Genomic DNA, 14,382 nt, shown 5'->3' on the forward strand with positions numbered 1-14,382 from the left:
CCATTTCCTTCAGTTACAATCCTAGGTATCCCGTGTACAAACAATTACTTATACTAGAAAATTTTGGTTTACAAAGTATTTTCTGAACTTAAATGTGTGGGAAAACTGCAGTGTTCATATGGAATGATCAAGAGATTAAAACCGAAGATAGATAAATGTGTTGGCAGGATTGGACCCAAAAGCATATTTTAGGAAATTGGTCAATTATAATTTTAAGGTAGATTTATAGCACTTTCACAGCTGCAAAGGAAACCTAACATAATAAGTACAATTAAGAAACATGAACACTCAAATTTGAGGATTAAATAGAGCCAATTTGCAAAATAAGTCTGAGATTCTTTAATTGTAATGCATTTAACCAAACTGGATAAAGCCCACTATATGGATATTTCTACTAGAATGGCTTTCTGATAAATAGTTAAAAGTCGGCATGTACTTTGTCACTATGAGGTTCGAGTGTTAACAACCATTGAGATAAATGGGGAAGTCGTGTTTCTCAGAGCTTTCATTTCGTGTGTACAGTCCGTGTACTGCAGCAGTTTATATTCATAAGGCATTCTCTGCACACAGAGTTAGAAACCTAATTTTTATATAAATAAAAGCTTGAAATCTACAGCAACTCTTTACATTTGTGCCAAAACATGGAATTCTTGCTGTACATATTTGCATTGCGCTTAGTTGTAATGCCCCTAGTTATTTTGTACTCTAATATAGCATAAGGCGTAGATTTTCTAGTCCGCTAAGTTCACTTGTACCATTTTTTTCAGTGTATCAAGTGCAACACTGCTGTCAGTGAAGTTGTGCCCATCTGCCTGAAGTCTAATTTAAGACCAGAATATTTATATGTATTTTAAAAATAGCTTCTGAGACTAAGTATACACTACAAAGTTTTGTCAGCATAGTTATGTCAGTCAGGGGCGGGGGGCGGAGGGGGAAACCACACCCCCTAGCCAGTATAGCTCTGCTGGCAAAACCCCCAATCTATACACAGCTATGCCAATAAAAGGGTACTTCTGTCAGCATATTTAGCGCCATTCAAGGAGGTTGAATTGTTATGCCAACAGAAAAACTCCTTTTGTTAGCATAAGCTGCATTTACACTAGGGGATTCTGCCAATATAGCTAAACCAATGAAGGTATACCACCAAAGCATTTATTGTGTAGACAAGGCCTGTGATAAGACAAAGGGTCTGTTTGTCATTGAGCAACTTTCTTTTGCGTTGGAGGTGATGCAACACCTATTTAATAATTGCATTGCCTGCCAGTCCTATGTACCGATCTTAATTTGAATGTTTTGCATTGTGGAATCTCAGATCAGATTTATAGCTTTGAACACAACAAACTTGCATATGAGAGTTTTATTTACATCCTTTTTGAGCCTCCATTTCAGAGTTTGGCCAGTAGGGACTATTACACATCTGCATCAATGGGAGTATAGACCCGGTTGTGGTCAAAGACCCCCACGCAGTGATTTTAGTTCAAAGACTCAAGCCTGAGGCCAGTTTGTTGACATACATACCAGTGCACTGGGGTGCAGTCCGAAGACTGACACCCCGAGTACCGCTCGCAGGCGGCTTTATTGCATTAAACCGCAAGCAAAGTACAAACAATACGTCATAAGTTAAGAAACTGGGGTTGGGGTCATTCATGAGTTGAGGAACTGGGGTTGGGGTTAGTCATGAGTCGGTCATGAGTTAAGAAACTGGGGTTGGGGTCAGCCCTCCCACCCCCCCGGCACCTTCCTCATCATTTTCCGAGAAATGGGTGTTTATTTCGGTAGAGGGGCGCTTGGCAGTTTTCCTCAGGGGTGGCGCTTGGCACCAGTTTGGGTACATTTCTCAAGACACATTTTCCGGGGGTTTTCGGTGAAGGGTTAAGGGGGGTTACCATGGGACGCTTAAAGAAGATCTATGATTGGCTATTTTTGCAGATAGCTGGAATCATGGAGTGGGTCACAGATCACCCAAAGGAGAAGCTGCATGAGCTAAGAAATTGCATTTAGCTAAAGTTACCTATTGCTTCACACAAGTGGTTATTATATTTCATTAGTCATGAACATATTTCATTAGTGCTGCTGCTGGGGCTTTTTATTCTTTCCCTCCTTGCCCCTCCCCCCTCCTCTGGACATGACACTTGACCGAGTTTGGCAGAAAACTGTGTTTTTTAGTCTAGTTCAGGCCCTGCTTTGTGTAAGGGTAGTTAGCATAACAGATCTTTGTTGGAGGGTTTATTTTGGGGCCTTCAGATTCACAGCTCTGGCTATCAAAAAGAAGGCCCCCCTGCTCTATTTCCCCACAACCCTTTAAAACCTTTTGGTGCATTTTATGGTTATAGTATAGTGTTATTCGTGTAAGTAACGTGGACTGTAATAAAGTTAATAATGGCATTTGTCACATTTAAAAGGTTTAATGTAAGTTAATAAAAACTGAACACCTTGTTTTCCTCAGAGGAGGGCAGCAAGCTAAGGACTCTGCTAAGAAGGAAGAGTGTGAAGAAGAGGAGACAGAAAATGAGCTGTCAACCTTAAATGAAACTAGAGGTAACTTAGCAGTAGTTTTATGTCTGGCACTAAGATCTGCAATATAAAAGCCAAAGTGTGCTACTACTTTGTGATTCAGCTTATAGGCCAAATTCACTGTTGAAATAAGGAGGCACAATTCCATTGACTTCAAGTGAGTTGTTCCCTTTTATACCAGCAGCATATTTGACGCCTGTGTTTTTTGTCATCTTGTGGTCAGAGAAGATTGTGCCTAGCACTTTATCACAGCTGTAAAAATGAGCTCTGAATTGAATACTGGCATACAAAGTCTCATTTTAAGATTATTTTTCTCCGCTGAGTTTGCAAATAGCTGATTGCCCATGCTGAGTTGTATAAATTTAAAATATATCTACTCCACCAAAAAACTATACTGAAAGAATATTAAGGATGCAAAGTGAAGCACTTCAGAATCAGGGTTTGCCAAAGTTAAGGTTGCCCACACAGCCGCAAAGGGACCTAAGAGAAGGAAATGGGCACCTAATTCCCATTTGCTTTCAATTGAAGTTGGGCCCCAAATCCAGTTATGCCCCTTTGAAAATTCCAGTCATAGTCCTTACTTGCATGATTACTTAACATTATTTCATACCTCATCCAATTGGTAGGTTGGACAGTGCACCATGAATGAGGCAGCTGTTCATTTTTTATTTCTGTCCTCATTGTTCAGAGAGTGTATATGAAATAAGGCAATATTCCTTTGGACACCGCCTCAGTTATTATACATCCCTTCCATCGAGTCTGACCTTGCACCAGCTTTACACTGGTACAATTCCATTTACTTCAGTAAAGTTACTGCTGATTTACATTGGTAGAAGTCAGAGAAGAGTCAGGCCCATCCTATCCGTTGAGGGCCTAAATGTTAAATTAACATAAATATAGAGTAAAGCCATTGACTTCAATAGATTTACTCTGGATTACACAGTAACAATTGTAAACGGATTACAGGCCAAAAGAAGATAAGTGCTAACCCTGTGGGAGCTTTGGGGCTGGAGCACCCATGGGGAAAAAATGGTTGGTGCTAAGTACCCACTGGCAGCCCCCATATCAGTTCCCCCAAGCACCTCCTGCCTGCCAGCGGGCCCCACAGATCAGCGCCTCCCACTCCCTGTGCCTCCCGCCCACCGGGATCAACTGTTTCACAGCTGGCAGGAGGCTCTGATGGGGAGTGGGGAAGAGCGAGGACGCAACGCGCGCTCAGGGGAGGGGGCGGAACTGCGCAGAAAGAGGGGGGCGGAAAGAGGCGGGACAGAGGTGGGGCTTTGGGGGAAGGGGTGGAGTGGGGAAGGGGTGGAGTGGGGGCGGGGCCTCGGCAGAGCCAGGAGTCAAGCGCCCCCCGGCACTTTGGAAAGTCGGTGCCTGTGGAAGACACAAATCTGCAGGACTACAGTCTCGTTCACTCCACACCACAACTTTAGTCACTGTTTGCTGTCTAAACTGCTCGCTCTCAAATATCATGTGGAAAGAGGCAGTTAGTGTGAATTAGCAAGGGTCAGCCTTGTAAAATGAAAGGGTGTCTTTTCAGTCAGCTTAAAGAAATAAAGACCATGTCTGCTCCATCATAAAAAACTGATACTCTTTTAAAAAAAAATTGATTTCTGAAATATTTTCATAGTGTGAGATTCTGTGTTGCGCTCTTAAAGGAGCAGTAAAGAACTCGCAGCCTAGGGGTGGAGGAGCCAAGTTGGCATTAGGTATGGTAACCAGATAGCAAGTGTGAAAAATCAGGATGGGGGTGGGGGGTAATAGGTGCCTATATAAGAAAAAGCTCCAAATATTGGGACTGTCCCTATAAAATCGGGACATCTGGTCACCCTAGCATTAAGCCACTTTTGCACTCCACTGACTGTGGACTAGTCCAGGGCCCATGCATTAATGTAGACAGCCCTATGGATGTATCTAAATTACAGCAGCCCCACAGGGTTCCCCTCTGGACTGCCATACTGCCCAGAATCTCTACAGTGCTGATGCTGAAACCCTTCTCCTGACATGCATGCCTCCTGCCCCAGGGCTTGCAATTGGAGTCCTGCCATAATGCCTGTGTGGAGGAATCCTCCCACGGCCAGAGCTAGGGATTTTAGAGTGGTGTGAAGGCGCTGGAGCAGTAATGAGAATCTTGCCCATAATGTATTTGCATTGGCAGCACCGTGCTAATTAATGCTTAACTCCCAAATCAAGATCTTATATAAAGGTGGTTTGGTAATTAATTATTGCTAGACTAATTGGCAGAGCACAAGACAGAACCCATAGTACTGATCTTTTTCTGAGTCCTTGGTTATTTTCAACAAAGTGATCCAAAGGAGTTTGATAGGGTCTGAATTTTCTATAGAGGATTCTGCAGAATTAGATTTGTAAAGTGAGGACACTATTACTTAACATCTATATTTAATTACTTAATCTATTCTTCTTCACCTTCTTCTTTTATTTGTATAATGTTGTGGCATGATTTACTAAAAAATGCCCAGATAGGGAGTAGGTATCTGAGTATTATAACGACACTTCATGATGGAGTAACGGGGGTATCTGAGTTTGTGCTGACATAGAAGCTGAAATCTCAACCTATAATAACAAAACTAGAGCCCCATGGAATTGTGCACCAGAATCTGATATTTCTTTTTATTAACAAAATTATGTTTCGAACCCTCATGGTTGTAGAGAACCAGAGTGTAAACTGATCGAATGCCATCTGCCTGCTTCTGCAGAAATCCTGAAACAATAGCTCTGAGAGGTGTTACACCATTCATCTCAACCAGAGCCCAGTGGACTCTGCAATTCTCTGGCTGTGTAATTTGGCATTTTCCCAAGCTGCTGTGGAATTCGCCATTTTGCTGCAGCCAGGCACCCAGTGTGTTGTTTACTTTCTCTACTCTGCCATGATGACACCTGCCTACAGCAGCCTCTTTTCTGCAGCTTTCCCCACTAGAGGCAGTTAATTTGATTGCAGCACATGCTCCCTGCACTGTTCCATGGAGCTAGCTACCAGCGGGCTGAGAAACAAGAACTGGAATCCAGCTTGCATCCAGGGAATGGAGGGGACAGAAGTGTAGGCTGTCATCTCTCTCATCCTACTTTTGATGCTTCTTAGTCACTCAGTTGGAGGACTGGTTATCAAATCACCTGGCAAGAGTTTGTGACTGAATCTTCCTTTTCCCCAAATTTGTCAGCTTTGAACAATTCTCTTACAAGGCAAGTTTGTCATAATATTTCTTATCAACTTAAACGGAAAGCTAGTAAAAATACTGCATAAAAGCAGAATGTGTATACTGTGGATACAGGGCTCAAGATAGGTGTCTTATTGACCACTAGATTACAGACAGCTAGAGACACTGGGCATAATTCAGAGGTGAGTCTGCCTAAGGAACACGAGAGGGAATGTATGTTGGAGTCTACACCCTCAAAGTGCATGTTACAGCATTTTAGACTCCCTTAGCTTTAGAGCTTCTCTTCATGGTAAATGGAACCAAAATAATTACATTGGTTGCAATTCACACCTTCAGTTAGGTTGGTTCCAACATTGCGTAGACAAGTTCTACCTTACCTGGATTTACACTGACTAGGATGTAATTTACACTTAGTGTCACCTATAAGTGTGGCTCACAGAGTCTGAGTGCAAGGGGAATCCAAGCTAGTTTAGTTTATATGCCAAGGGATTCGGAGAAAAAGGCTCTAGCAATCAGGCCATCTTCAGTCTCTGTTGTGTGTGAGGTACAGCTTAAATTCAAACATTGATAAGAGAGTTTGAATATAAGAGAAATAAAACAGCAGCAAACCTGTTGGCCACTCCCAGTAAAATTCAACCTGTACAAAACAAACTTTTCACATGCATTATTTTCCCCCTGCCTGTATTCAACTATAAACTTTGCAGGGAAAGGATCTAGTTTTCTAAGGATTTGTAAAGAGCTATAATACATGTGTACACACATACACACAAACACATAAAACTACATTAAAAACCTTAAGGTTGCAATGTTAGCCATTCACATGTTAGGCTGTGTCAGAATTAAGCAGATCCCAGCTTCTGGGTTAGGAGAGACAATGCATCGTGGTAGTCACATAGCTGTAGTACATCCAGGGAAATGAAGTCCAGCCCATAGAGAATAGGAACAGGAAGCACCTGAATTGCAACTCTCATGAGGCACAGTGTCAGCATTTTAAAATCAATAATTAGTTTTCACTTTTCACTTTTTCAACACACAAAAGAAAAAATTCATGGAAAACAGGCATTTTCCCCGAAAAAATTAATTGTGTTGAAAACCCAATTTTCTGTCAGGAACAGTTGATTGAACATTTCCTCTATACTGAGCAGTAGAGCTGACTGAAAATTTTCTGAGATTTTGGCAGCAAGCATCTACAAGCTTTACTGAGCTTGTGCAAATGGCAATTTTCAGAGTCTTACAACTCTGTAAAATGGGGGTGTATTTTCATGGAGACAGCAAAAGGCACCTAACTTTAGCACTCTCCCCCTACCAAATCTCAGGTTCCAGCTCCAAAGCGTGGAGGCACTAGAATGCTGTGAAGAATAGTTGCAGGGGGAGGGGGAATTAGCATTAGCAAAACTACCTTTCCCCTCTCCCCCCCCCCCCCCCCAGCCTCTGTTTTAGAAACAGCTGAACTGTTTTTGCTGAAACTTTCTGAAACAGCAGACATTCAGCATGGAAAAAATTCAGCTGGAACAGTTAAAGTTTGACAGTTATAAGCTACTGAAAACAGGCTTTTAATAGGAAGTTTTAGGCAACCTTAACTATCAATGTTGATCTCTCTCTCTGGTTCAGAACAGGTGGTGGTACTGGGACCTCAGCTTTGGAATTTTGGAACGAGTCTTAGTTTTGGAGTATGCGCTGATAGAGAATAGTATAAAGACAATGTGAATAATAGAAATATCAGTCAGGAAAGGTGAAAATAGGCTGGAGAGACAATGAAAGATTGCACAGTGTAAGGGGGAATAGTATGCAGAGTGGTAAAGAGACAAGTGATTACAAAACAGTGTTTAGAGATGCGGAGTGGAGCTACAGTTCACTGTGTGCTACCTTCATTCAAAAAATAATTATAGATTCGTTTCACTCAGCAATTGGGAAGTGTTTGGTGCCTGAGATTTTAGCAAGTTTGTTCCCTCTGTGTTTCCAAGTAGAATGCAGACCTGCTTGAAATGAACACTGGTGTCTTGTGTTCAGTTTGAGAATACCATCATTTGAGGCCTGCTCTCCACTCTCTCCTCCGACCCCCGCCTCAGACACACATTAATAATTGCTACACTTCTCCAGATTGCACAGCACTCAGCCGCTCTGGCTAGCCTCAAAGCTGGGTTGCCTTTGAGGGAGCCAAGTACTGAACTGTCCTGGTTTGAGTTATGGATGTTTAATGGAAAAAGGAAAATGGACGTGAAAAACAAACTTCCAAATGGAGGAATTAAACACATTTTCCAAATGAAGTATATAACTAAACAGCAAAACTGCAGGGCCATTGCAGATATTTATTTTTCTGTGGAAAAACACTGAGAATAGCTGAAACTATTTTCTTAAGACACAAATGTGGTGTGTCATGGAAATAATAGGCCTGATTCACCAGTGCAATTTTATACCAGTACAGATCTGATTGTAATGAAATTACACCACCATAAAACTGGAGTAACTAAGGCCTGGTCTATACATGCAGATTTTGCACCAGCATAATTATTTCGGTTAGGCGTACGATTTTTTTTAAACCAAAATAGTTATACTGATGCAACCCTAGTGGGATGTAATTATATTGGTATAAAGGTGTTGTATAGCAGTATGGTTTGTTCCCTCTTCCCAAACAGGAATAGTTATATCAGTACAGAGCATTTTTATGCTATATAAATGTGTCCACCCTAGGGAGATTGCAGCACTTTACACCAGTACAGGTAAAGCAGAACCATTTTTTGTGTGGAAGTAGATGTGTCAATAATGATGAGGATGTTTTATCGTGACTGATCTTGTTATTCATTGAGGGATTTAATGCTTCTTTGTATCTTTTATAGACATAGAAGAACCCAGCAGCCAGAAGCCTCTTCCTCAGCCAGTTTTCTTGTCTTCCAAGTTCCAAATCCCATGCCTACCCTTGCGCTGGGAACAGCAAAGCAAGCTCCTTCCAAGTGTGGCTGGAATCCCTGCCAGTAAAGTTTCCAAATGGAGTACAGATGAGGTAGGTTTACTTTAGAAGGGTTTCCCTCGAGGATTCAGTATCACAGCCACAGCATTCTGCTTCTCTTGGTACCAGCTCCTTCAGTGTAAAGTGCACATTAGTGGGATGCTTCCACTGATTGCGTCTACTCACTGTAGAGCTATCAGAGCCCTAACTTCACTTCATGACAAGTAAATAAAGAGGCAATACTGAAGATAGTTCCTTTATGTACAAATCTATCTCTGACAGGTGAAAAATGTTTGTCTTTGCTATTTATCTGCATTTGGGCAAGAGTGTTGGGAGAAAGCTAAGGTTTTTAAAAAACTTGTTGGTATGATTTGGTGGCAGGTTTCTGAATTCATACGGAGTTTACCAGGATGTGAAGAACATGGCAAGGTGTTCAAAGACGAGGTGAGCATGATAAATAAAAAGTTTGAAGTGTTACATTTCCGTATTTCCCTGCAATCTGTAATGGGCTTGCATTCTACATTGATAGGGTAAAGATTTTACCTACGGGGTATTTATACACTTAACTTCTGTTACGTTCTGTCACAGATTCCCAGGCAAAAAAGGACCATTGTGATCATCTTGTCTGACCTCTTGTATAGCAGAGGCCACAGAACTGCCCCAAAGTGGAAAAACACCCAGTCTTGATTTAAAAATTGCCAGTGATAGAGAATCCACCACAACTCTTGGTGATTGTTCCAACCCTTCCTCAGTCCAGACTTCCATGGTGGTCCATGGGAATTTTGCCTGAGTGCAGACTTCAGGATTTGGAGGTGAACTTTTTTAAAGCACTTAAGAACCATTTTCAAATGTCACTTAAGTGCCTACGTGACATATGGAAATGAGACTTACGTGTTTTGAAAAAATTGCCCGTGGTCTCCAATAAGAGTTTTGTTAAGAAACAGAACAAGAAACTATGTTGAAAAATAAATTTAACTTCAAATTTAAAAAATAAATATAAATGAATGTATCCAAGTGTGCTCACCTGCACAGTAGTACATCTTTGAGGTCAGTGTGAAATAAATATTGGGAAGGTTACATGGTTTTGCATGTCATTGAATGGGCAGTAAAATATATCAAAAATGAGACTTGGAGCGTGATTTTCAGCAAAGCCTTAACCAGCCTTTTTATCCCTGTAGTTTTGTGGCTGCAAATAACTGTGGTTGCAATTTAAGTCACCTAGACAGAGTTGTGACAGAAACGGAACAGCTCTGTAATAAGTCATGTATATTATATGGAACCTGGTTGTTGGGATGTTTACTGTGTGAAAGGTTAGTTTAGTTTGATTGGCAGGGGAGGAAGCAGGAAGCAAAACAATGGCTCAAGGTAAGCCACCTCTTGGTAAACATTTAAGGGTTGTTAAGAGCAATGCCCAAACTAATAAGGTACTTTTTGGTTCCAACCATCTCCTCCTTAGCAAACTGGTTTTGAAAAGCAGAACCAAACTCTTATGAACTGGCAAGAACAAAGGAGCGCTGGCTGGATGAAAAGGGACCCTCAAGCGTAGGTAGTTGTTCAGGGGCACCAGACTGAAATACACATACCTACTAGGGGTGTCTGAAGAAGTTAGGCCTGGCTAGCCTACCGTCAAGGGGATATGTGAAAGAGAGAGAGAGGTTGGTCCATTGGGTAAAAGAGGGGGCACCATCACAGGCTGTGCTTTGTGCAGGTTCTGATCTGGTAGATATGCTCTAAGGTGGGCATGTTTACTGAATCGGGTCCTGCCGATGAGGTGGGGGGTAATGCCGACTTTGTGAATCCCACTGGGGCTTAAACATGATTTCAGGCTGCTCGATGGTGCCAGGACTGAGGCAGTTGTGTGCCTGGCCATGGCGAAAAGTTTAGGTACCTTGGGGACTTTACCAGTGGAAACCTAGGCATCCAGGGTGTTTGGGCGCCTGAAGGATTAGATGGCAGCTGAGCAGGGGTTTTGAGGATCTAAATTTGGACTTAGGCACCTACGTTCCCTTTGTTGTTTTAACATTCTTTTTCTCTAAATGCTTTGGTCTGGATCCACAAAAGTACTTGGATGACTAAGTCCCGTTTTGAAGTTCCACTGCAATCCGCAAAACTCCTGCTGAGCTGCTGCTGAAGCCTGTAGGCACCTCACTCAGAACCTGTTTTTGCTGTAAAATTTCCCTAGGCACCATTGTGTCTGCCCCTGGGCATGCATGCTACTGCTTCCCTCTAGGGCTAGACTTCCAGACACCTATCTCCTGCCTAAGCTCCCCAACCCCTAGGATGTTTTGTGTGGAGTTAGGAGGCCTCTGGACACACCTACTGCATTGGGCCCCACACACAAAGGATTGCCTATCTTCCCCCCAGGTCATGGAGATAGGCATCTAAGTCTGGGCTGCAGGGAGGCACATGTCTGTCTGAGGGGAAGGGCTTAGGCCACACCCCTGGTATCTGCATCTCTCACTGGCTGCCTTGCCTAGCATACTGGCTTTATGGATTGAATTCAAAGGCTCCTAACTCAGGCTTTGTGGATCTCAGTGTTGTTCCTCTGAGTTTTCTAGGCATGCAACGCTGAGGATCACAATGCCTGAGTCCCTTTGTAGATCTGGGCCTTTGTTCCTACTGTTAAAAAAATACTTTGTCATCTGACTGTTCACTATATTCACCACTGGTCACAGACTCCTGTGAAGAACCACAGGTGCCAAACCCAGGTGGACCTGCTGGGTAGACACAGTTTTTGCCCAGCCTAAACAAGTGAGAGTTGTGAAATTCTGACACCTTAGGGGGTGCTTGCCAAGAGACCAGAAAGGATCTCTAGTCCTGCAGAGGTGCAGCTGGCACTCTAACCATGACAAGTATGTCAGATAGCGCCACAGTATCTTGATGGCTACGTGACCTAAAATTCACTCCGTTGTTTGCACCACAAACGTAGACAACACGTGCCTCCCCGTATGGGGGGGCACAGTCTAAAGGGGAGGACACATGATGGCCCCATGTGTGTCCTCTGCCCAGCTCCCACTGCGCCCAGCCCGGGGCCGCTGCGCTCCCCCTGCCCCACATTATGGGGTGGGTGTGTGTATGTCTGTCCTTCTCCCACTGCGCGCGCGCGCACACACACACACACACCCACGGCACATTCAGCTGTTCTCCCTGGCAGCTGGCCCGGGCGGGGAGCAGGACCGAGTCGCTTCTCATGTGGCGGAAGCTGGCCGCTCTGGGTTGCTGACTCAGTGCAGCGCAGCAGCTGCCTAAGAGAGCCTGGCTGGGGAGGCAGCAGTGATGGTAGGCCACCCCATGGCCAGGCCCAGCTGCTGGGGATGGACTGCATGAGCTGGAAACGTGCCGAGGCAGAGTAGGGGAAGAGGGGACTCTGGTCAACTCAGCCCCTATCCCCAGCAGCCTGGCCGGGGGTAGCCCGCCACCAAACGCCCCAGCCAGGCTCTCTCAGGCAGCCCCTGCACTGCACAGAGCAGCGACCTTGAGAGACCAGTCTGTTTTAATGGGGAAGGAAAGAGCAGCTGAAGAAAGGGGTCTTAGATTATTTGTCTGGGGTGGGAGTTAAATCAGGGAACCTTTCTGTGGCGGTTTGAGGCAAGGAATAGTTGGAAGGTGGATTCAGATATGTGACTAGGCTGAAATCCAGATTCAGAGGACAGAATATTTTTCCAATAGAAACAAAAAATAGGGTCATTATAACTTTGGATGTAAACCAATGACACATTTGCATATAGGGATTTTGAACCAGAAATCCTCTGAATTTTTAATTCAAGCTTCCACTTATGGCAGTCTGAAATTTTAATTGGCTTACTGGGGATTTCAGTTTAAATTATCTTTAAATATTTAAAGTACCATAGCCTCAGACTTAATAGCTTTCTTTCTGTTTTTCACTCACGTTTTGTTTTAAAGCAAATTGATGGAGAAGCATTTCTACTAATGACCCAAGCAGACATAGTCAAGATAATGAGCATTAAACTGGGACCGGCCCTAAAAATCTTCAATTCCATTCTGATGTTCAAAGCCGCAGAGAAAAACTCACACAATGAACTTTGAGATGAATGGAAATTGTTTAGAAGCCAGTTTTCTCCACTGGAACTCATGTTTTATTCAAAGCACAAAGACTTGCTAGAATTGTCAAGTAAGAACTCTAAGAAAGGAAGAAAAATAAGTCAGCACTGGTGGACTATTTATACTCTGAGAGCCAGTACACCTGAACTCTTGTGGAATATGTTTGAGCTTTTAACAAGGTACTGTATAAAAACTGCATCAGCTAGTCTTATTTGCCATACTTATGGCGCTAATTCTCTCATGAACTGTTAGTATTTCTAATTTTATTCAGGCGTCAACAAAACCTTCACTAATTATTTATCCTATATTAAAATAAGGAAAATGTTAATATGATCTAAGAATTCCTGAAGTATATTTCACATATCCATTTTCCTTTTCAGTAGCCTTTACTTCCTATTATCAAAACAAAACTGATTAGCCAAAAATTAGGCTACAAGTAGCCGGTTGAGACTGTTATGGCTAATGTTAATTTTGTACCATAGTTTAAAATGCAATGCTTATGCTACATAAGTAACACTTTGCTACAGTGTATAACTTTACAGTTTATAAAATTGTTGACTTGCTAGTAACAAAAAACATTTGGGGTTGAAATTAGCTTTTTTTATAACTGAATGTTTTTACTTTTGCACGATACAAAAATGTTGAGTTTTTTCCACCAGCATCTTTAGTGTAACTTACCAAAAGACCAATAAAGAGATGGCTGCAACTGAAAAATAAAACTTAACTTCCATAGAATACCTTTGGTCATGCTGCACCATGGCGCTCCCATCTTTCTACATAAGGGAGCCCACTATGTTATACAGCACATGAAGGAACATATATATATATAGAGAGAGAGAGGCAAGAATATAAACAAAAAGGGGAAACATTTTCTAAATCTGTATATGCTAATCTCTAGTAGTTATTGCAATAATGGAAAAGAATGGAATGCTGAGACGGGACCTCAAAGGTTTCACACTCGTGAGCCCCTTGAAAGTCACCATGATTCAAGAAAAATCTTTGCAGGCAGAGGAGTGATTAAAGTGAGGAAGAAAAGGGATATTCAAAAGGAGTGTGGCACTCACTAGTTAAGGCACAGATTTCACCAGTTTGTTAGCAGGACTAAGGTGTCCTACAGCAGGCATTTAGGTAAGAGACCCTTCTTGAAGGATTGTTTTAAGCATTTGGCAGGTAAGATGTTGCACTCAGTATATAAATCACAATATAGAACAGATGCACTTTAAGATAGAGAAGGCCTACCTACCTGAAAACTGAGGGCTGACCTGGAACATTCCCGGTGAGAATTCTCTTCACAGGAAGAGGGTGATTAGTTGGAGAAGTTTTCCCCGTACAATCTTTTATTCCTGGTCTTTTGTGGCGGGGAGGGGGAAGAGAGAGAATGTTCAGCTTTTTAATGCAGAACAAAAAGAACATTTGTGTCACACACAAGTCTGGGAAAATCTTCCTGTCATTTTTCCTAATTTCTCTTTCTTGGGGTGGAATTCCTTAAAGGTTTTCAAGAGCTCCGTGTGCCACTTGCAGAACAGTTAGGTGACTCGTACCTGCCATAATTCCAAGTAAAACATCTCCTTCCATGGCATTGCATAAATAATATTTTTACATTTTGTTCAAAATTTGTACACTTAAACTGCAATCTTATTGTATCAACAATACAAAATAAAATTTGAATTGGAGAAGCTT

At 42.4% G+C, this 14,382-nt stretch overlaps 1 protein-coding gene across 1 annotated transcript in view; it reads left to right on the forward strand.

Annotated features, from left to right (window-relative positions):
* The window catches only part of L3MBTL3 (L3MBTL histone methyl-lysine binding protein 3), a 159,877-nt gene extending 147,190 nt beyond the window's left edge, over positions 1–12,687 (forward strand). The window contains exons 19-23 of the mRNA XM_065400933.1: positions 2,452–2,538; positions 5,565–5,573; positions 8,537–8,694; positions 9,022–9,084; positions 12,544–12,687. Coding sequence (XP_065257005.1) covers positions 2,452–2,538; positions 5,565–5,573; positions 8,537–8,694; positions 9,022–9,084; positions 12,544–12,687 — 461 coding nt within the window. The remainder of the gene's footprint in view (positions 1–2,451; positions 2,539–5,564; positions 5,574–8,536; positions 8,695–9,021; positions 9,085–12,543) is intronic.
* Positions 12,688–14,382: the final 1,695 nt, after the last annotated feature.

The sequence above is a fragment of the Emys orbicularis genome, chromosome 3, assembly GCF_028017835.1.
Source record: "Emys orbicularis isolate rEmyOrb1 chromosome 3, rEmyOrb1.hap1, whole genome shotgun sequence".
NCBI lineage: Eukaryota > Metazoa > Chordata > Testudines > Emydidae > Emys > Emys orbicularis.